We start from the raw sequence: 22,556 nt of genomic DNA on the forward strand, positions 1-22,556 counted from the left end.
GTAACAGCTTACTGGCAAAAATCCAAAATGGTAATTTTAAGACTATGAGCAATATGTTCAATATCATGGCTATCAGTCACGGAAATCTCTAATTACAGAGGAGAGAAAGATAGTATTGGGATGAGACAACAGGTAAGCATTGTAGTGAGTGACATTTGAGTCAAGCCCAAAACAAAAATATGACATACCTGAACACTTACATAAAACAGCAGATTACTCTTTACATATATCTATTTGTATGGTATGATGAACTACAAACCTTAGCCAAAACAGCAAGGTGCTGGTTCTGGACTATAGCTGCTCTGTAAGTTGCCAGTCCTCCTTCTTCTAAGTCAGGAAACATGTGGAACAGATGAATAGAGGACAAAAATTCCACTACAGCATCACCCAAGAATTCCAGCCTTTCATTGTGAGTAATATTTGACTCAGTTTCTGTCTTTTTCCCAAAACGTGACATAATATTGATGAGTGTATTAATCCCTAGAACACAAAAACATGGTTTTTAATATTCAGGCAGTTTCTCTGCAACCCCTGACTAGTTTGTTTATCCATCCCCCCCCCCCCCCCTCTGTCTCCCCCCCCCCTCCTCCCTCTTTCACGTGCACACACATACACACACACACACACACACACACACACACACACACACACACACACACACACACACACACACACACACACGGACTGCTGACAATAACACTGATCACAAATTGTACAGTTCACAAGTATCTTTCCACGACTATTCAAAAGACTGTGTAGGAGGAGGCTGCAATCCGACACATAATTCTGGATGAATTAAAAGATGTTTCAATGTGAATCTTTTTGTATGCATATAGATATCCACAAACTCAAAATCCACAAACCTTACAATCCTGGACGGCCCATTGTTGCTGGTTATTGTGCCCCAGTGAAAGAATTTTGGCCCTCATTGCCCAACACCTCCAACAAATTATCCATAATCTAGCCTCTCACATCAAACACACCAACCATCTTCTTCACTGACTCTCCACCATCCTCACCCATTTACGTCCTGGATCCCTACTTGTCAGTGCTGGAAACACCTCCCTATACACCAACATCTATCATGCCCGTAGTCTTACCACTATTGAACATTATCTTTTGTAATGTGCTTCAAACTATAAATCCACTCCCTAATTCCCAAACACCTTACTAAATTTATACTAACTCCTTCTCCTTTAATGGGATGGTATACAAACAAATCCACAGCACAGCCATGAGCACCCGCATGACACCCTCCTGTGCTAAACTGTTTATCAGGCATCTAGAGGAGACCTTCCTAGCCTCCCTAAACAACAAACTCTAGCCTAGCTCAGGTTCATCGATATTTTCATAATCTGGATTAAGAGCCAAGACACCCAATATTCATTCCTTCATAACTGCAACACATTCTCTCCCATCCTCTTCAGCTGGGCCTCATCAACCCAATGTGGCACCTTCCTGGATGTTACACTCCCTCTCTCTGATGGCTCCGTCCACACCTCTGTCCACATTACCCACTGATCTCCAACAATACTTGCATTTCAACAGCTGTCTTACTCCCATAACAAAAAATCCCTCCCACACAGCCTGGTCACCCAAGGACGGCATATCTGTAGTAACAAGAATTCCCTTACCCAGTATGCTGAGGGTCTCACTAAGGCCTTCACAGACAGATGCTATCCCTATACCTAGTCCACTAAACAGATCTCCCATACTGTTTTCCCTCTCACCTCCAATCCTCCTACCACCCCAAGAACCAGCCACATAGGAGTGCCCCCTTCATAATACATATCACCCCAGACTGGAATAACTGAACCACATCTTTTATCAGGGCTTTGATAACCAATCATCATGCTCTGAAATGAGGAACATCCTACGCCAGAACCTCCCAACTCCTTCTAAAAATGTGTTCCATTGCTGACCCAACCTCCACAACATCCTACGCCATCCTTATGCCACTCCCAATCCCAGCCCCTTGCCACAAGGACCATATCCCTGTGGAAGACCCAGGTGCAAGATCTGCCCATTCCAGCCACCCAGCACTTCCTAGTCCGCTCGTGTCACAGGCTTATCCGACCCCAACAGAGGCTGGGCCAACTGTGGAAGCAGCTGTGTCATGTACCAGCTCTGCTACATTGCACAGCTTTTTATATTAGTATGACTACCAACCAGCTGCCAACCAGGATGAACAGCCACCACCAAACTATGCCCAAGAGCAAAGTAGGCCACCGTGTTGCATAACATGCAGCTGAACATAACACATGTTTGGTTATGGCTGCTTCACTACCTGAGCCACTGGGATTCTGCCTCAACCACCAGCTTTTCTGAACTGTGAAGATGAGAGTTATCCTTACAACACGTTCTCTGCTCCTGAAATTATTCTGGTCTCAACCTACAGTAACATACTGTTCCCACTCTCTCCACCTAACAGGCACCTTGTCATCTTGGAAGTCTAGCCCTGCACTCTCTACCAGATAGCGGTCTTCTGTCCCCCCACCTGTACAACACCATTCCTTTCTCTTCCCCACCCCTCCAGATCACTGCTTTCATTCATGTTACAGCTGAATTCTGTTCCAGGTTGTTGGAGACGCAGTCATGTGTGCATGAGGTGTGCTTGCTTGTGTGAGTGACTGTGTGGGTGTGTTTCTTTTTCTTTTACTGTCTGTAACTTAACATGTCATATTTATGGTAAATAGCAATCTAGTTTTTCCTTACATTGTTTATATTTACTCTCTTAATGAAAACTGACAATAGCAGGTTAATTCCATTGCTGAACATGAGCAATTGTAGTTAATTCTTCTAGAGAACCTGGGATGCCACCTCAAAGAAATTATATGAGTTGGAAAACAACTAATTACATTGAATCATCAATCAATTTTGCATAAATATATTTTTCATCTAACTATGTTGTAACAGAAAAGAAAAATGCAGGAGACTTCTTTGACAACAGTATTCTTAAGTCCTGAGATCAACATCAAGAGCTGCTAAAGGCAAATAGTTAGTCACACTTTCATACAATGAAATGGTGCCTCTGTAAACGACTGAGCAGTGGCTTTGTGAAGAATGGTCAACACAGATGCACTCATTTAACAAATATCGTACCACTACTTCAACAAATTGTTCAGGAAGTAAGTGCTGCATTTAAAGATAATGAGCTTCCTGTCCACTACTTTGAAGAGTATAATTAACGTAACTGGAAAAAGCAACACTGAATTTAAAGTAATTTATGATAAAAGAAGTAAAGGTAAACTTTGAAGTGTTCGGAGGCACATAAATAAGACTGAAAACATTCCTAAATGTTCATATTATATCTTTCTTCAGGGCTAACTGACACAGAATACACACATATACGCCTACATAGCTACATTGCCCCAGGCAACAAATAAAAATAAAAATAATAATAATAATAATTTCATGGGGCACAACGGGCTGGTGCAAGTCTTTTAATTTGATGCCACTCAGTGATTTCCAGGTCACTGAGTGGCATGTGTCCTAGTAATCCTACTATTTATTGGGGATCTACAGTTTAACATGGAATCTAAACCACAAGTTTTTCCTGGTTGTTCCAGGGGTCTCAAAAGCATTTTTTTTTAATCCCACCACCACCACCACAACCCCACAGCCAGCCAACTCACACCTACTTATTGTTTTGATTGTAATCAAGTTGTAAAACTATTTTACAGCACATTTCCCATACTTTTATTTAAGTAATCCGGTTGACCAAAAGCATATGATTTTATAAAGACAGCTACATTACCTAAAACAATAAAAAAATTAGAATTACTATTCATTACAGTATTACAGTATGAAGCGAAGAAAAAATACATATGCAGAGAGGGGGGGAGAAAGAAAGAAAGAAAGAGAAAGAGAGAGATTTTTACTTTTAAGCAGCATTTGTACTTATTATTATCATCAACGTATGCATCAATTACAACAACAAATTCAATAAACATTTAAACAAAGAGATACACATATGCAACTATTTATACTACATAACATTAAATGGCCCAGATTACACATGAATAATTGAAAACCCAATCCAGTGGAGCGCATCATTGGATGCTTCATGCAGACTCTTGATAACACCAGGGAAAAGTATGTCAGGGCACCCATTTGCAATGTGACTCATTATATGAATATCAACACAGTCACATGCACTGTCACTTGTGCATGTCTGTTAAATTCTACAGTAAAATTTACTGTCTATTCCCAGGTTAAAATTTTCTTGCTGGAACAGGGTCCCACCGTATCCTACACAGTGGTGGACTACCAGGAAATATTCAAATTTCACCTCCATATTATGTTACACTAAAAAAAATAATCAGCACTAATTAGCTAAAAAACTTCACAATTAATCAGATAATATTGACGGCTCCAAGTATTCACATCGTAACTCCAAACTGCCAGTTTTGCAGGAGAAGCAAAAGAAGTTTAAAATGAACAGTATAATCCAAATGCATTTCAATTTTTTTGACAGATAAACATATACAAATGAAGGGTTTTAAATATCCTATTCTAAAATGCTCTACCTGTTTTCAAAAATGGACTTGGCAGACTTCTGATGTTTTTCTCTGGCAAAAATCTACTTCATATTTCCTTAAGTTGTGTTCCAATAGCTTTATGATAACAAAAACTGAGAAAGTAATATATTATGATGTTCTTATGCATTTTCTACAAGAGATCCTCATTCATCAGTACTTTGTACATCACGATGAGTACATTCTGGTGTACTGGTTTATCTTGAAACGGGCTTTGATAAAAATGATGATAAGCAGTTGGGATACAATTACTGTCGCTTAAGGACAAGAGATCCTTCAACTTCTGTTTACTGATCAGCAGAAGCCCGTGAAATGCCTGTGCCAGGATCTCACAGGGTGATAGTAGCCTTCCTCTAGATCGCTTCTGGACAAAGACACACTTTGTTTCTTCTTGGTAGGTGCACTTAAAGTGCACTTAAAGTACACTTTGTATGCTCTTTCTTCTCAGACAGCTATTTCCCAGGGTACTTTACTGCATATCACCTTATATTTACTGGTGTCATACATCCACTGTTGCTTTTGCACCACATTTTTTTGAGTCGTATATTAAGTCCTGACTCATTTTGTTAGCTGTGTATGGCTTGCCAGTGACCTTACTCATTCGATTTAAAGTGACTTATTGATCCAGAATGTGCACAGATTGGTTCGATCAGAGCATGCACTCAGTCACCTTCATTCTGGGAGTGCCCCTTTTCTAGAAAGTGATGTGTGATTGATATTTCAACTTTAGTAACGCAATGAAAAACATAGAAAATAGAAATCTGTTCCTATTTTGCTCTCCACAGCTATCCAAATAAGAGTCCGAATGTTTTGTTACATTTACTGGCTTGCATCTGTAACATGTGGTAAACACAGCTGGCTATTTCACTTGGACCACAATGGGTAATGGCCTTATGCCAGATGTAACAGTGCCCTCTCTTGTTCCCCACGTCGTATACTAGTAAACTGAAGATGAAATGTTTCCATTTGTAGTAAGACAGGTTTACATCAAACTGAGGAGTATCCAATGCTGCACTGCAATTATAATGGATTTGACTGAGATTGAAGTAATTTTGGCTTCTTCTTTGAGTTCCCTGACAATAGCTTCTGTGGAAGGCATATTTGTTTGCCAACTTTGCTTTCTCTTCTCCAGAAGAACTAGTGTAAAGTTCGCACAGGTCACACAAATTCTTTTTAGGCCAAAAGAAAGACAAATTATGTTCTTGGTTGAATATATCAGTGCTTTGCCATAATGTGCCATGTTTCAAGGAGACATACACACTTTCCTTGATCCATTCTTGGTACATTCTATGCATCTCTGCAATGCTCAGTTCGGTGTCAAGGTATTTTTGGGTTATTTATCTCCTTGTGTAATGTGACTCTACAAAAGGAAAGCTGTTTACATTTCAGGTTGTAGTGTATTCCCCCCTTTTGGAATGCTTTACTCTCATATCAAATGACAAAACACTATCTGCCCCAGTTTTTTGATGGCAGTCCTCACCCATACCTGTAATACAGAGGGTATGTAGCAACATTTTCTGACATATGTTAATCTTATTCCCATCAAGTGTTAGAGAATAAAGTCCTGAAATGTTTCTTCTTGATTCAGTCACATTTCAGATCTTTTTCCTACTAACATTTATCACATGTCGAAAGATGAATTCTCACTGTCTGCTATGATCTCCTATCTGCCAAAACTGTTCAAAAATACCCTGCCTGTTTTCTTGGGTAAACTTATCATGCCATTTCAGTTGGCAGAAGCTGGGATCACATCCAGGCTTCATTAATCTAGCTTGGATTTCTGTAATTTTGTTGGTCTTTATGTGCCAAACCTCTGTTGAGGGATTCCTTCACTCTATTTACTATACAGGAGGAAGGATTCCTACCTCTTTCAGGGCTCTTCCTTTTATTACTTGAGCATTGCTGTGTTTTAACATAGTCTGGGGAGGAGCGTGTTGCATTATGTTCCACTGTGGAGGTGGATGGAGAACCACTTAAGGGCTGCCCATCAGTTTGTAAGGAGTTCTCTCCTGCAATAAAAATGTGTACTGTTAAAATGAAATGCTTAAATTACATTGTTTCCCAAAATACATGTGCTACAAAAACTTCCACCCTTGTCTTTCTTATGTTTCGCTTTCAACCGCATTCTCTTTTGCTCCTTCTCATCATTGCTGCTTGATAAACCGTCAGCTGTTGTGACAATAAAAATCAGGCTCGGCAACAGAGTCACCACTATTCTCAGAATGTGAGGAATCAATAATTTTTGCCCATTTTCCTGTTGTCACCAGTTCAACTGTACAAAAACAAAGCTTCTCTAAAGCCAGGTCTACACACAATGTTTTATAGTCAGTCTCACATGATCATACAAGACTGACGACTAGACTGACACAAATCGTGCAGCTAATTCGCTCAGTTTTTTGATCAGTCTTTTGCTCAGTCATTCCGAAATCATCATGGAAGAAAACAGTTATGGTACTGAAGAATGCTGCAGAATCTACCCTTAAACTGAACATGAAAACAAAGTCTACATGTTGTTCAGGTCGTCCTGGAATTGGTTGTTGAGGAGAGGGACATTCTCCTACATGGATCTTATCCGAGAACTACAGTAGGAACCAGGTGACTGGAATTATTACTTATGTGTGGACACAGGAACGTACTGTAAACAGTTAAAGCTTGTAACCCTAGAAACTGAAAAGAAAGACAATGACATGGGAGTAACTATCAGCTGCCACAAGAGACTTTCAGCAACATTAAGGATTTTAGTGGCTAGCTGGAGCTAGAATTTGCAAAAAATATTGTATTTATAAATTAGGATCTGTACAATTTTATGTATCATTCCCAAAATTACCATTTAGTATTAGCAATTAATATTTCGAAATTCTTGGTAAGCTTGAGGAATTACATATATTTATTATGTAACTACCTGTACGGTATGACTGGGTTGTGGGAAACTTTCATGCTACTGGGGAGATTTTCCTGATAATTATAAGCAAAATTGTCTTGAATTACACTCAGTCCCCTGGAAGAACCAGCACAGTTAACAACTGCAAAGTCTTTTGTTAATGCTTCCAGGTCAGCTTAAAAAAATATCATCATTAATCAGCTTTCTCGCAAGTACATGTTGGTTCTCTGTAAGATCATATACTTTAATTTATGTGCTACATATTTTCCATAAGCATCAAATTCATTGTTAGAATGAATGGTCTTATATGTTTGACCATGATCTTTTTGGGTGCTGGTCTTCAACATGCAAGGGAAGTAAATCAAAGTAGCACATAGAATATTTCCAAATTTATTCTGTTCCAGCTCTAGATTACAACGACACTTCAATTTTTGCATTCTGTTTGCAGTAAACTGTTCCAAATGAATTGATCTTTTTGGTAAGCAGTCCTTTTGCTGCTTTACAATCCCCTTCCTTGTATTATTAATTAAAGCGGTGTATGCCTGGTTTTTCTTCTGTCGGTTGCTGTAAACCTCAGATTTTACTTGCCCAAGGCAAGGAAAACTATGATGCAGCTCTATGAACTCCATGAAAATACTGAGAGTCCAGTGTCATAAGTCTGCCATTTTCTTTCGCTACTACACGCACTAAAGTAACAGTTGGAACCACTAGCATCACCAAGAATGGGCTGGCAGCAGAGCTAAGTTTGAGCAATAAGACTGACATGCATCAACATGCACAGACTTGTCAGCAATCTTTCATATACACAAAGCTCCAGCCCATCAGTCTTTTGCAACTTTGTCAAACTTGATTCAGTTCATGCAAGACTGTCAAACTTCCATTCACACGTAATGTTTTATTTGACTAATCTGGCATGATCAGGTAAGACTGAGCACAAAACGTTACATGTACACCAGGCTTTAGATCAGTTGGTACGACAAAACTAAGAATTGGTATTATGTTGACACAATAATGCACATAACGTACATAAATAAGCTTGCCTTTTGACACTAAATCTGTGCTACTATTCGGGTGTTCTTTTGGAGACCAGATATTACAGCCTCCAGCTTCAGGAGACGATTCCCTGTCATTTACAGTTCGGTCTCCTGTAGAAAGAAATGGGTGGCTTCAAATAATAATTATTGCTGCGACAACACACATTATTATTTTTGGTGCTAAATAGAACTATGCAGCCAACAAATTATGAAAAATATTCTTAATCTGTACACAAAATGAGTATTTACTACTATCTACAGAATTTCAGGGCTCTTTTCAGGTTTCCAATTCTCTATACAAAATTTTGTTCTTTATCATTGTTGATACAAGAGAAAATTAGTACTTACGTTCAACAGCATTCATTAGGTTGAGAACCTTGCTCATTATTTTCAATGTTTGATTTGATTACACAATTAGTGAAGAGCTTAATTACTGACACCAATTATAAAAGCAGTGAAATCAAAACCCATTCACAGAGCTCCATACTAATTCTTATTCTATGCGAAATCACTGGTTATACTCGTACTGATGAGCACATCTATAATCAGCATAGATATTATTAGCAACAAGCTACCTTAGATGACAATGCTCCCAACTTAATAGCAACAATGATAAACATCACGCACTTGTAAACAGTAAACTTTCCCTGCACAAATGTCATAACTGCAGTTATGATGTCAATTGAGTTACCACTCACCTACGAAAAACACTGCAACATAACCTGTGATTGTTTTCATCAGTGAATAAATTCCTTAGATGACTTACAATATTCTGAAGACTGCTATTGCTGCTACAGATTGCGCAGCTAGGGATGTGATTTTTATAGAGGAGAAAAAGATTGATGTAACAATACTGGTGAACATCATAACTCAATTTGGCCATTTTTGGACTTTATAATGTTATATACACTAGCCATGAAATACAAATAAACAATGTCCCCACGTAACCTCATAAAAATGTTATTGTGATCTTCAGTCAGAAGACAAATATGTACAAATATATCTTATAATTAAATTCTAATAAAAATGTTTGCTCAAAGATTTTTGTTAAAGAGGCCAAATGGAAATGAACTCTGTGTATCTTTTGCTGTAAAACAAATGATATGGCATTTAATTTCTTCTCGCATTTCTGAGATGTCTTCATTTGTCTGGCTGTTGTAGAGTAAGCACGTCTCTACGTACCATATCTATAAATAAAATACAAGATATTTTTTGTAAATGTGTAAGTGGAATTTAATTATGGTATCACACCTGATAATGTCCCAGGAAAATAACAATAACTTTCAATGAACATTTAGAGGCCAGGACTGGTGACAAATTGTTCACAGATAGAATAACAGAACATATCACGTGTTCTCTCGTTAGCTATTCAATACTGCTAAGTAGAACCACTAAGTAGAACCAACCTCAGATTGTGTGGTCAATCATTTCGTTTCATTCCTTATGTATATTTATTTACTTGAGAATCATGTTAGATTGGTTGGGCAATAACCTTCAAACAATGACATCGACAGGTGCTTTGATGGCTTGATATTAATAGATGGCAGTCTGATAATTACAAGAATATATAACTTACATGATTTAACAATAATCATTAATTACATTTATCTTTCTTTTTTTAAGTATGCCATTACGCCAGTATGTTTCACTCGTCTGTCATGGAGTAGCATAATAATCAGTTTCTATTTGCCATGATATTCTGGGAAAAGTTTTCATAATAGTAATATGCCAGGTCTTCCTCTTGTAATATAAATTCAAGAGGCAAACATTTCAATGTCACTAACATGGGGTGCAATAAATGAAGAACTGTATTATATATGCCTATATATGTTCTTTTGCTTTGCATGTAACAATGTGAATAGAACCCATTGATGTAAACAAAAACTGTGGCAAAAAATTGTAAAAGGAAGAATTTATCCAAATTATAGCATTTCTTTGTGTGTGTGTGTGTGTGTGTGTGTGTGTGTGTATGTTTGCCTATACATTGCGAAGACAATCAGGTAAGGGCACCACTGATCTACATTTACATTTTTTGGATTGCTACAATTTTCTTACAATGTCATAAGCACCTCACCTCATGGTTAACATCTGTCGTAATTATTGCAGATTTTTTAACTAAGAAAATTAGTACGTGTGGAAGTCATTATGGTAATACTGGAAGTCAAAGCAACGTGGCCACTTTTAAGGTGTCTGCGAACAAGATGGATGGAGATTGTCTGTCTTATGTTTGAATTAGAGGCACCCATCATTTTATTGTGTCTTAATTTAGTTTTTCTGGGCACCTGCGTAACAAAATATTTATATATGCTGTCCAGTGATGTGTTTTAAAAAAATCTATCATTCTGTAGTGCAACAAAATCGGAAAAGTTATGAAGCTGGAAGATTTAAAAAATGTTGAAAATAGTTAAAATGTTGATGGGAACAATGTAGTCAATCCAACAACCCCTGATGTAGATTTACATACTGCACACGATGAGAAAAACATGCAATCTGAATTAACAGAAAACATTCTGCAAAAGTGTGCTGCTCACAATCCATGCAGAGCAGAGCTCCATAAGTTGATGAATGATAATTTCCAATGTCTTGGATAGAAACAAGCAGAACAAATAAATATGACTCTTGACTGAGTCACACAACAGGAGTGAAAAACCATTAACGGCCAGTTTCTATAAACTGTTTCAACATCGAGCAGAACAGATTAACTCAACTCTTGAGCATGTTTCCAGGGAACGCTCAGAACACGTGAGGACTGATTTTGATCGTATTGCGAAAGAACAATTAAAGGTCAATTTTGAACAGTTTGCAAAGCAGCAAACCTATTAGATTACTGAAAAATTTGATGTGATCTGTACCGAAATGGTAGCTTTAAAATATGCTTATCAGGGAATACCTGAAACAGAAAAAAGTTATTGGACAATGACAGCATGCTAAAAATTGCGCACGATACACTGCAGGGAAATGTCACTCAACTTACCAAGCAGCTGAATGAATTAACCATTAGCCAAGAATTGAAAATTAGTGAGAGATTCATAGTACAGAATTGGTGGATGATTTCAATTGCTGGTTAGGGGAGAAGGATATCTTAGTCAATACAAAACTCGATACTGAGTTATGTGTTGCTGTGCAGTCTATAGCTGCTCGGGCATCACTTGTAGCAGGAGCTGTGCGCAAAAATGTCCAAGTCAACTTGCCACAAATTAAAAAGATGTTAAAGAGTGAATTACAGGACTGGCGCGATAGTGTAAACACACACGTCACTGACGTGTCCCGAGTCATTACCATAAAGAGTACTGGACACAATGTATCCAACACCAACAACTGATGATGTCTTGTATGTTAACATAACTCAGTGCAATCATTTTCACAGAGATGTGCCGAGGCCGGCTAGTCTATATTGCCCACTACTCAACCAAATTGGTGGGGCTCGTCCAACTCTGACAACCATTTTATTAGAGGAAAGCCTCCTAAAACACCAACAGTTTCAGGTTTTCACACAAGATCCTTACCCAATTGTGTTTATAAAAGATTTCTGAGGATTACTACTACAGTCTTGGAATGAGAGAGAAAAAATTCTCTATTTCTCACTTCTCACATTCAGGGTGACACTGCCTTATGGGCAACCATTGCAGCACAAACTTGTACAACATATTATGACTCTGAAAAGACTTTCCTCGCAAAGCATTGATCAACATGTGCTCAGGAGATTGCAAAGGGTTATAATCTGAAACAGCAGTCTTTTAAAGTGCTCTGAGCCTTATGTTGCAAAACACGTTATTGGGATGAACACCTAGTGAACTGCCCACACCAGTACATGAAAAACTCATTCATGTGCTGGACAATGTTTTGGAAAATTTCTTATCCATCTTGGATTTCACAGATCTAATCCAGGAAGACTCTATGAGTTGCAACGCCAATGGTGGAGGGCAGCCTCCGGCTGCAACAACAATCAAGTGCATTTAGCAGGGCAGTGTGTCAACAGTGCAGTATTGTATCATGGAAACATACTCCAAAATAGACAGCATTGCACGAAGACAGGTGACAACAAAATCAAAATAATGGACATCATTTTACTCTCAGATGCAATGGCCGTCACAATAACATAAACAATGGTAGATGGCAACCACAGTATTCTAGCTAGTGACAGCTAGATTTTTTGCGCATGCTGCAGAATAATTATAACAATAACAATGGCCCTGTTGTACCTATAAAAACATGGGGCCTCCACCTAATTGGTTGCCAATCTCGCAGAAGCACTTGATATGAGTTGTAGAGGTGTCCAAGGAATGGCCCTCCAATAATGCCCGCATGTCTAACACCAACCTCATCATGCTCCCTGATGACAGGGATGGAATGGAAGAAATAGCCAGCATGAACAGCTTCACATACTATGATACAGTGAAGACGCCAGTATTCGAGAAGAGTTTTGTGGAGATTTCGAATCATGCACACAACCTAAGGGAGAACTGGTTCAGGCAGCAGTGAACCACGAAGTGGGATGTATATCCAGAACAGTTATATTAGACAGCTGTGAGTGTAAATGACCCTGAGATCAATTGTTTTAGAAGGACAGTTGATAAACTTAAGTGCTGACATTGCTTATCCAGAACTGCATGGTCTCTGGTGTTAGTGGAACAAAGGGACAATCTGTTAAACGCCAGGCGCAGATAGGTATGGAATTTGAGGGCAGAACAGTAGAATGTATGTTTCTAATTGTAAAAAATTTGTCGGTGCCCTGTCTGTTACACATGGAGTTTCTGCGAGGAGGGTACGCGAAGTTAACCCTTCCAAGAGGAACATGTCAGTTAGTAATATGTGGTAGGCAAAATAATTTTGAATTTGCCATGGACAAAGGCACATATTGGTAGGTACTGTGAGAAGGTGGGGGTCAATGTAATAAAGACTACTAAGGTACTGTGCTCTAATGGAGACCTGTACTGTACTCACAATGCAATGGGATGTTAGATTATGGGCGGTGCCATGGGTATTTTATCACAGATTCAGACAAAAATGGGATAATTGAAGTGTTTATCAGACCACGATAAAGCTGAACTAGCCAACTTGCTATGTAAATATATAAATAGCTTCTCGCATAAGGCTACAGCTTCAGCTGCCAGAGGCTGTGTGAGTTTCATTTGTGTGTGTGTTATCTTTTTTTGACAAAGGCCTTGTTCGGCAAAAGCTCATTTTGTGACAGTCCTTTTGTTGTGCCTATCTGCGACTCAGCATTTCCACTGTATGGTGAGTCGGGACGATCCTTTTTCATAATATTGTTTTAATACATGGAGGAATCCCCCATCAGATGTATTGTCTTGTAACCTATTCCATTCCCTGGACCTTAAGGGAGACAATAAAAAATGAAAGATAATTACACGTGTGGAATGCTTTCTGGTAACTTATCTTCTTCAAATAAAACAAAGAATGCTATCACCAGGAGGATCTCAAAGGGTATTCGGTCCAGAAAGATTATTCTCTACAATGATTCTGTATGTAATATGTTTTAGTTGAGGTGTAAAACTGCACAAAAATAAGTGTTTTCTTATTCTGGATATGTGTGCAAAGTCACAACATAGTGTACTGATTAAAGCAAAGATAGTATTTAAGTATGGCACTTGTTTCATAGCAAGGTGTGAAACACGAGCAATATTTAGTACCTGTACATAAACACAGTTCATCTACACTACAAATCTGAAGAACACTTCTTGTAACATGAAAGAGCTTTTGTAATTAAGTATAAACTGTAGATACTTTGTTTAAGTCTCAAAATTCTAAGAAGGATATGCAGTTATGCCAATGATATGCGAATATATTTGTATAAATACTGACTGAAATTTAAACACATCCTTTGCAATTGCAGAAATAATGTCTTTCTCCATGGACTAACTAGGCAATGACATGTAGAGCCACAAACTGTAAATGTGTCACAGAAAGCTTAGCATTCATGTTCAATAATTTGAGAATAGTGATCTATGACAGATGTAGTACATGAATGAACACTAGAATATGAACAATAAAATGACAATTTTGCTCTCAAGACACACAGTATGGGTGAAAAGTAACACAAAGAGCATGTAAATACAAAGCAGTAGCTATGCTAGCAGGATACAAATATGTAAATATTTATGTCTTGTGTTTGATTTTATTAGTTTGTATGTAATGGTTCAGTTCTGTTAAGAACCTAGTAATACAGAATTTCTTTGTGAATTTTCATATGTAAATGATGCAAGCTCATAGTATTAGTCTATGGATTTGTCTATGAGCTGCTTATCGCGATGTTTTCTCAATCTCGAAGTTAGTCAAAATTTCTCTTTATACATCTTTGGATACACAATATTGATTCGCATGTGCAGTGGGAAATTTCTTGCCCACTTTCCTGTTTTGGCCTTTTCAACTCGTTCATAGGCTCATGTAAGTGTAGGACAATGGTCTCCTGTACGACGAAAAACATGATTTTATGATATGGAACACAATTCATACATACACATCAGGCTACTGAACCAAGTAACTATGAACATGGTCAAATAGTAAGCGAATATAAAAATCTTGTATACGTAGTTATACTTTTAAAACCGAGAAAAATATTAAAACATGTAAATAGTTTTAGCACTATAACAAGTTTCACAATCCATGGGAATGAAATACTTAAGTAGCCCCTATGTGAATTTGTACTCACCTCTGCTGCGACACAATATGGAAGTAATAGCATGTAGTATCCATGAACATTTTAATCCTATGTGGCTTCAAAAACTGGAGTTGCACCAAAACATGTCTGTCATAATGGTAGTCAGCAACAGTGCTTAACACGGCCACTATTGTTGCCACATGTGATCGTGCTTGCATAATGAATATACAAATTTCCTGTGTCCTACAAGAACGTTCAACGTGTGTTTGTGGTGGACACTTTTGTAAACAAAGCTTGCTGAGAGCTGAACTATATGCAACAGGCTAACAGTGACTGTTTGTGGAAGCCATATGTAGAGAAGATCAGTAACAGTGTGAGAAACACGAGTTCTCACTACACAAATCCAATGCATAATAATAACCACATATAAACTACATGACACTTCTAATGAAACAAATGTACAAGTCAAAACTCTCTTTAGGACCCCATAGCGTTTAACAAATGTGTTTTTGTCTCTCTGATGCTGTGCTTAATTTGTTTTATATATACCGATGATGAATTGTAAGAAGAGGTACGACCTAGAGACACCATGCCAACCCTGATGCAAGAGGCAGGCATCTGTTCCTAACCACCAGCTGGCAGGGGGTGGCCGCCTCATAAGACAACAAAGGTCTCCAACCATATGTCGTGAACCATCATTGCATGATCTGAGCCACATTGTGATGCCAATCTGATCACCACAAATCTACACTGTGTTTATACACAGTGGAATTTTAAAGAATGAACATTAATGTTGATTAACATCACACAATTCTGAAGTTTCTAAGCATGTCCAACTTTAGTTTCACATATTATGAAAGGTCTAACAGTATCATACCAGGTACACTACCAAAGCATAACTACATTATTTACATATTTATTTATTTATTTATTTATTTATCTCACAATTAATACATTTACTAACATGGTACAAAGTAAATCAGTCAAATATGAAACTTTATCTGTTTCATGCAACAGTAACTTCACTAAATATTCCATATTTAAATCAAAAATTTTATGGTAATTAAAACAATAGAGATTTTATCCCTTGCCACAGTTTTTGGGGCTTTTTCCTGTCAGCTGCACGCAAATGAGGAGAGATGTAATTAAATGAAATGTATGTAAACACAACTGTTTACTTGGGCCTCATAAAATTAAGCGTAACTATATCAAAATTCTCATCCAGTGCTAGATAAAAAGTAAACTTTGCAACAATGGCAGATAATTTATTGATACAGCAATGAAAAACAAAATCACTGAAAATCTATTGGATCACTAAAGAAAATGAAAGCATTCGTGAAAGTAATTTGTTGTTGGATAGTGTTACTTGATTCCTTCATCAAAAACTAAAGTTCTCCTGCAAACTATTTTAAATGGACCAAACTACTAGTTACTAATTGGTTGAAAGCATAAGTCAGTTCTGTTCATCTCATAATTCCATGCATACAAGGGGACTGTATAATGTTGTATAAAGCAGGCATGAAATACATATATACATTGCCCCTTTGTAACTTCATAACTATGTAAAAATACATCTTATAATTAAAATTATTTTGGAATGTGTAAGCAGAATTTAATTATAGTATCAGACCTGTTAATCTCCTATGATAATAACCATAACTTTGTATGAATATTTAGAGGCCATAAAGAAATGACTGGTGATGAGTTGTTCGAGGGTAGAACGACCGAACACATTACGTGTTCTCTCATTACCTATCCAATATCACTAATCAGAACCACCCTAAAGCTGAGCAGCCAATCATTTCTTTTCATTCCTTACAAATATTTTTTAAATAATAATCAGGTTGCTGCTCAATTACCTTTGAACAATGGCATCAACAGTCATTTCTATGGCTTAATATTAATAGACAGTAACCTGATAATTACATGACTCCATAATTTACATCTTTTGAAAATAATAATTAATTTAATTTATCTATGTTTTTTTGCTCAGGTTTGCCATCTTTGTACATTCCTCTCAGCCCGTCATCCATCACAGACTTGCATAATAATCTGTGTTTTATTTGCCTTGACATACTGGGAAAAGGTTTCATAATAGTAATATCTCAGTCTTTCTTTTGTACTACAAATTCAAGAGGGGAATGTTTCATAGTACTATGTTAATACTTGGAGCTGTCAATATTGTACACAAACTACAGACAGACAGACAGACACACTAACAGATGGAAAGACAGACAGACCCTTCAAAAATGGTGAAATCATGCATTTTCATTAAAATCTCAAATTTGAATTTTTTCACAATTACAATCTTACTCATACTAAAGTATGAGAAAGTAATAATAAAAAATATATGAAATACAGTACAAAGGCACAGAATATAAAAAAAGACATAGGACGGGTAGAGACACTGTTTGCATATGAGGTTTGTGAGAACAGTAATGAGACTGATTTTTTATCCACAGAAGTTTTAATTTCTCTATTTTTTTAAACAACAATATTGTTCTCTTCAGCACCTGATGAAGTCATCATTCTCAGTCTTGGTAGAAGTGCTGAGAGGGGACAATTGGTAGGTATTGTTAAACATCAGTCTGTTCTCACAAGAGCATGCACATGTTCAATGTTTTCATAGTTTTTGAAGTTGAAGGCCCCCTGAACAAGGTTCATCTTCAATGTGTTTTCAGTCTCCCAGAAATGATTTGTGGCAGAAAAAAACTTGTGCTTTTGATAAGAAATGTTTCCCCTATGCCTGTTTCAACTTTCCAAAGGTCATGCTTGTGGATTCCCTGCGTGTAACACAATATTTGATGGCATAGAATTGTTATAAATTCCGGTGTTCAATTTTCATAACATATGACAAAAACACAATTTCACTGATGGCACTCTCAAAAATCACCTGACAGCTGTATGGAGCTGAAACTCAAACTGAACATCTGGAAGGAATGAACACATCGGTCTACACAAGTATAACACCATGGCATTGCCAGATCGCTCGCAGTGTTGTCAATCTCTTTACTTTTCTCACTCACCTCATATATGCACACACACACACAACTCTTCCCCAAACTAAAATACTATATCTGGAGAGGAAAGTTTACCGAGATTTAATCTTTTTGCACTTAGAAAACATTCTGAAAATAGAGATCAACTTAGGTGTACAATGTTGTTAACACAGTTATAAATTGGACCCTTCTCAACGGCATTTTTCACTTCATCTGCCACATAAAATATTACTTTACCAGCCACAAATCACACAAACATTTTTTTTAAAAAAGCAATTCAATAAAACTGACTTTACAGACTAAAACTGACTACAACTGACAAATCTGAAAAATGCTGACTTTTACTGATTTTGCTGACTGTTTTCCATCCCTGAAAATATCCACAGCATTGAAAAGAGAAGATAAACAAAAAATTTTTTGTGGTTTGACCAGGATTTGATCCTGCAACCTCAAGTTTCCAGACGTGTGCTTTATCACTAGATCATCAGGCATGATGCCCAGTGAGCTAAATTGAAGTGGCACTGCAGCTCAACTGTACAGATTGCTACTTTCAATTAGGAAATTTTATGATATGTTCACCACCACCACCACCACCACCGTAACCATCATCACCATCATCATCATCATCATCATCATCATCAGAAGCAGCAGCCATTTGATATTCCCTGTTGGATACAGGTTTCTCCTACTCTCTTCCAAGCTTTACAGCCTCTGCCTATACATATACATGCTGCACCTGAATTATTATTATTATTATTATTATTATTATTATTTTTTTTTTTTTTTTTGCTGTCATTTACCCATATTTTAGACTACCGTCTAAATCCAACAAATGACTTCCTTGGTTCACCTGACTACATGTCCCCACCTACATTTGACTTTCATTATTGTCATAATTACATCTGCAACCTCAGTCTGTTACATTCCTACATCTACATCAATACTCCACAAGCCACAGTACAGTGTGCGGCGGAGGGTACCATGTACAACTACTTGTAATTTCCCCTCTGGCTCCACTTGCAAATAGAGCGAAGGAAAAATGACTGTATAAAACGCATGTTTGACCATCAGCTGCTTTTATTTTAAACCCAAATATCAACCAGTCTCAGTCATTTGAGTAATGACAAATGTAATATGGTGGCTTAAACCATCTAAACCCTTACCTGTGAAGATATGGGTTTGGGTTTATAATAAAAGCAGCTGATGGCCAAACATGCATTTTATACATTACTTGATGGTTGTAGATAGTCACCTTCCAAAAATGTAGAAAAACGGTTGTTTGTATACCTCCGTATGAACCCTAATTTCTTATATCTTATCTTGGTGGTCCTTACATGCAATGTATGTTCGCAGCAGTAGAATTGATCAGCAGTCAGCTTCAAATGTCGGTTCTCTAAATTTTCTCATTAGTGTTTCTCAAAAAGAATGTTGCCTTCCCTCCAGGGACTCCCATTATAGTTCCTGAAGCATCTCCACAACACTTCCATGCTGTTCGAACCTACTGGTAAAAAATCTAGCAGCCCACCTCTGAATTGCTTCAATGTCTTCCCTCAATCTGAACTGGTACAGATCCCAAACATTCGAGCAGTACTCAAGAATACATCAAACCAGCATCCTATAAGTAGTCTCATTTACAGGTGAACCAGTTTTTCTTAAAATTATCCCAATAAACCGAAGTTGATCATTTGCCTTCCCTATTACAGTTCTCACATACTTGTTCCACCTCATATCACTTTGCAATGTTACGCCTAAATATTTAAACAACGTGACTGTGTCAAGCAGGACACTAGTAATACTATATCAGAACATTACAGGTTTGATCTTCCTACTCATCCACATTAACTTACATTTTTCCACATTTACGGTTAGCTGCCATTCATCACAACAGCTGGAAATTTTGTCTAAGTCATCTTGCATCTTCCTACCGTCACTCAACTTTGATACCTTACCGTACACCACAGCGTCATCAGCAAACAACTGCAGATCGCTGCTCACCCTGTCCGTCAAATCATTTATGGATACAGAGAACAACAGTGATCCTATCATAGTACCCTGGGGCGCTCTGCCGATACCACTGTTCCTGATGAACACTCACTGTCAAAGACAACTTTTTTTTTTTTTTTGTCATCAGTCTACTGACTGGTTTGCCACCATGAATTCCTTTCCTGTGCTAACCTCTTCATCTCAGAGTAGCACTTGCATCCTACGTCCTCAATTATTTGCTTGACGTATTCCAATCTCTGTCTTCCTCTACAGTTTTTGCCCTCTACAGCTCCCTCTAGTACCATGGAAGTCATTCCCTCATGTCTTAGCAGATGTCCTATCATCCTGTCCCTTCTCCTTATCAGTGTTTTCCACATATTCCTTTCCTCTCCGATTCTGCGTAGAACCTCCTCATTCCTTACCTTATCAGTCCGCCTAATTTTCAACATTCGTCTATAGCACCACATCTCAAATGCTTCAATTCTCTTCTGTTCCAGTTTTCCCACAGTCCATGTTTCACTACCATACAATGCTGTACTCCAGACGTACATCCTCAGAAATTTCTTCCTCAAATTAAGGCCGGTATTTGATATTGGTAGACTTCTCTTGGCCAGAAATGCCTTTTTTGCCATAGCGAGTCTGCTTTTGATGTCCTCCTTGCTCCGTCCGTCATTGGTTATTTTACTGCCTAGGTAGCAGAATTCCTTAACTTCATTGACTTCGTGACCATCAATCCTGATGTTAAGTTTCTCGCTGTTCTCATTTCTACTACTTCTCATTACCTTCGTCTTTCTCCGATTTACTCTCAAACCATACTGTGTACTCATTAGACTGTTCATTCCGTTCAGCAGATCATTTAATTCTTCTTCACTTTGACTCAGGATAGCAATGTCATCAGCGAATTGTATCATTGATATCCTTTCACCTTGTATTTTAATCCCACTCCTGAACCTTTCTTTTATTTCCATCATTGCTTCCTCGATGTACAGATTGAAGAGTAGGGGCAAAAGGCTACAGCCTTGTCTTACACCCTTCTTAATACGAGCACTTCGTTCTTGATCGTCCACTCTTATTATTCCCTCTTGGTTGTTGTACATATTGTATATGACCCGTCTCTCCCTATAGCTTACCCCTACTTTTTCAGAATCTCGAACAGCTTGCACCATTTTATATTGTCGAACGCTTTTTCCAGGTCGACAAATCCTATGAAAATGTCTTGATTTTTCTGTAGCCTTGCTTCCATTATTAGCCGTAGCGTCAGAATTGCCTCTCTCGTCCCTTTACTTTTCCTAAAGCCAAACTGATCACCACCTAGTGCATTCTCAATTTTCTTTTCCATTCTTCTGTATATTATTCTTGTAAGCAGCTTTGATGGATGAGCTGTTACGCTGATTGTGCGATAATTCTCGCACTTGTCAGCTCTTGCCGTCTTCGGAATTGTGTGGATGATGCTTTTCCGAAAGTCATATGGTACATCGCCAGACTCATATATTCTACACACCAACGTGAATAGTCATTTTGTTGCCACTTCCCCCAATGATTTTAGAAATTCTGATGGAATGTTACCTATCCCTTCTGCCTTATTTGACCGTAAGTCCTCGAAAGCTCTTTTAAATTCCGATTCTAATACTGGATCCCCTATCTCTTCTAAATCGACTCCTGTTTCTTCTTCTATCACATCAGACAAATCTTCACCCTCATAGAGGGTGCTCTCTCCTCTGCATTTAACAGTGGAATTCCCGTTGCACTCTTAATGTTACCACCGTTGCTTTTAATGTCACCAAAGGTTGTTTTGACTTTCCTGTATGCCGAGTCTGTCCTTCCAACAATCATATCATTTTCGATGTCTTCACATTTTTTCTGCAGCCATTTCGTCTTAGCTTCCCTGCACTTCCTATTTATTTCATTCCTCAGCGACTTGTATTTCTGTATTCCTGATTTTCCCGGAACATGTTTGTACTTCCTCCTTTCATCTATCAACTGAAGTATTTCTTCTGTTACCCATGGTTTCTTCGCAGCTACTTTCTTTGTACCAACGTTTTCCTTCCCAACTTCTGTGATGGCCCTTTTTAGAGTTGTCCATTCCTCTTCAACTGTACCGCCTACTGCGCTATTCCTTATTGCTGTATCTATAGCGTTAGAGAACTTCAAACGTATCTCGTCATTCCTTAGTACTTCCGTATCCCACTTCTTTGCGTATTGATTCTTCCTGACTAATGTCTTGAACTTCAGCCTACTCTTCATCACTACTATATTGTGATCTGAGTCTATATCTGCTCCTGGGTACGCCTTACAATCCAGTATCTGATTTCGGAATCTCTGTCTGACCACAATGTAATCTAATTGAAATCTTCCTGTATCTCCCGGCCTTTTCCAAGTATACCTCCTCCTCTTGTGATTCTTGAACAGGGTATTCGCTATTACTAGCTGAAACTTGTTACAGAACTCAATTAGTCTTTCTCCTCTTTCATTCCTTGTCCCAAGCCCATATTCTCATTAACC

The 22,556-nt window shown here is 37.9% G+C and overlaps 1 protein-coding gene across 6 annotated transcripts in view; it reads right to left on the reverse strand.

Annotated features, from left to right (window-relative positions):
- Positions 1–22,556, reverse strand: part of LOC126473250 (ribonuclease 3) — a 313,037-nt gene that overhangs the window by 209,896 nt on the left and 80,585 nt on the right. For 5 of the 6 annotated variants that reach the window (XR_007586426.1, XR_007586425.1, XM_050100177.1 and 2 more), the window contains exons 13-14: positions 6,404–6,547; positions 260–480 (exon numbers count right to left, since the gene is read on the reverse strand). Coding sequence is in view for 4 of the 6 variants with exons in the window: in XM_050100177.1 (XP_049956134.1) it covers positions 260–480; positions 6,404–6,547 (365 nt within the window). In the remaining 2 variants the exon portion in view is untranslated. The remainder of the gene's footprint in view (positions 1–259; positions 481–6,403; positions 6,548–22,556) is intronic. The other variant, XM_050100178.1, reaches the window with a different exon arrangement.

This window comes from Schistocerca serialis, chromosome 4 (genome assembly GCF_023864345.2).
Source record: "Schistocerca serialis cubense isolate TAMUIC-IGC-003099 chromosome 4, iqSchSeri2.2, whole genome shotgun sequence".
In the NCBI taxonomy this organism is placed as follows: domain Eukaryota; kingdom Metazoa; phylum Arthropoda; class Insecta; order Orthoptera; family Acrididae; genus Schistocerca; species Schistocerca serialis.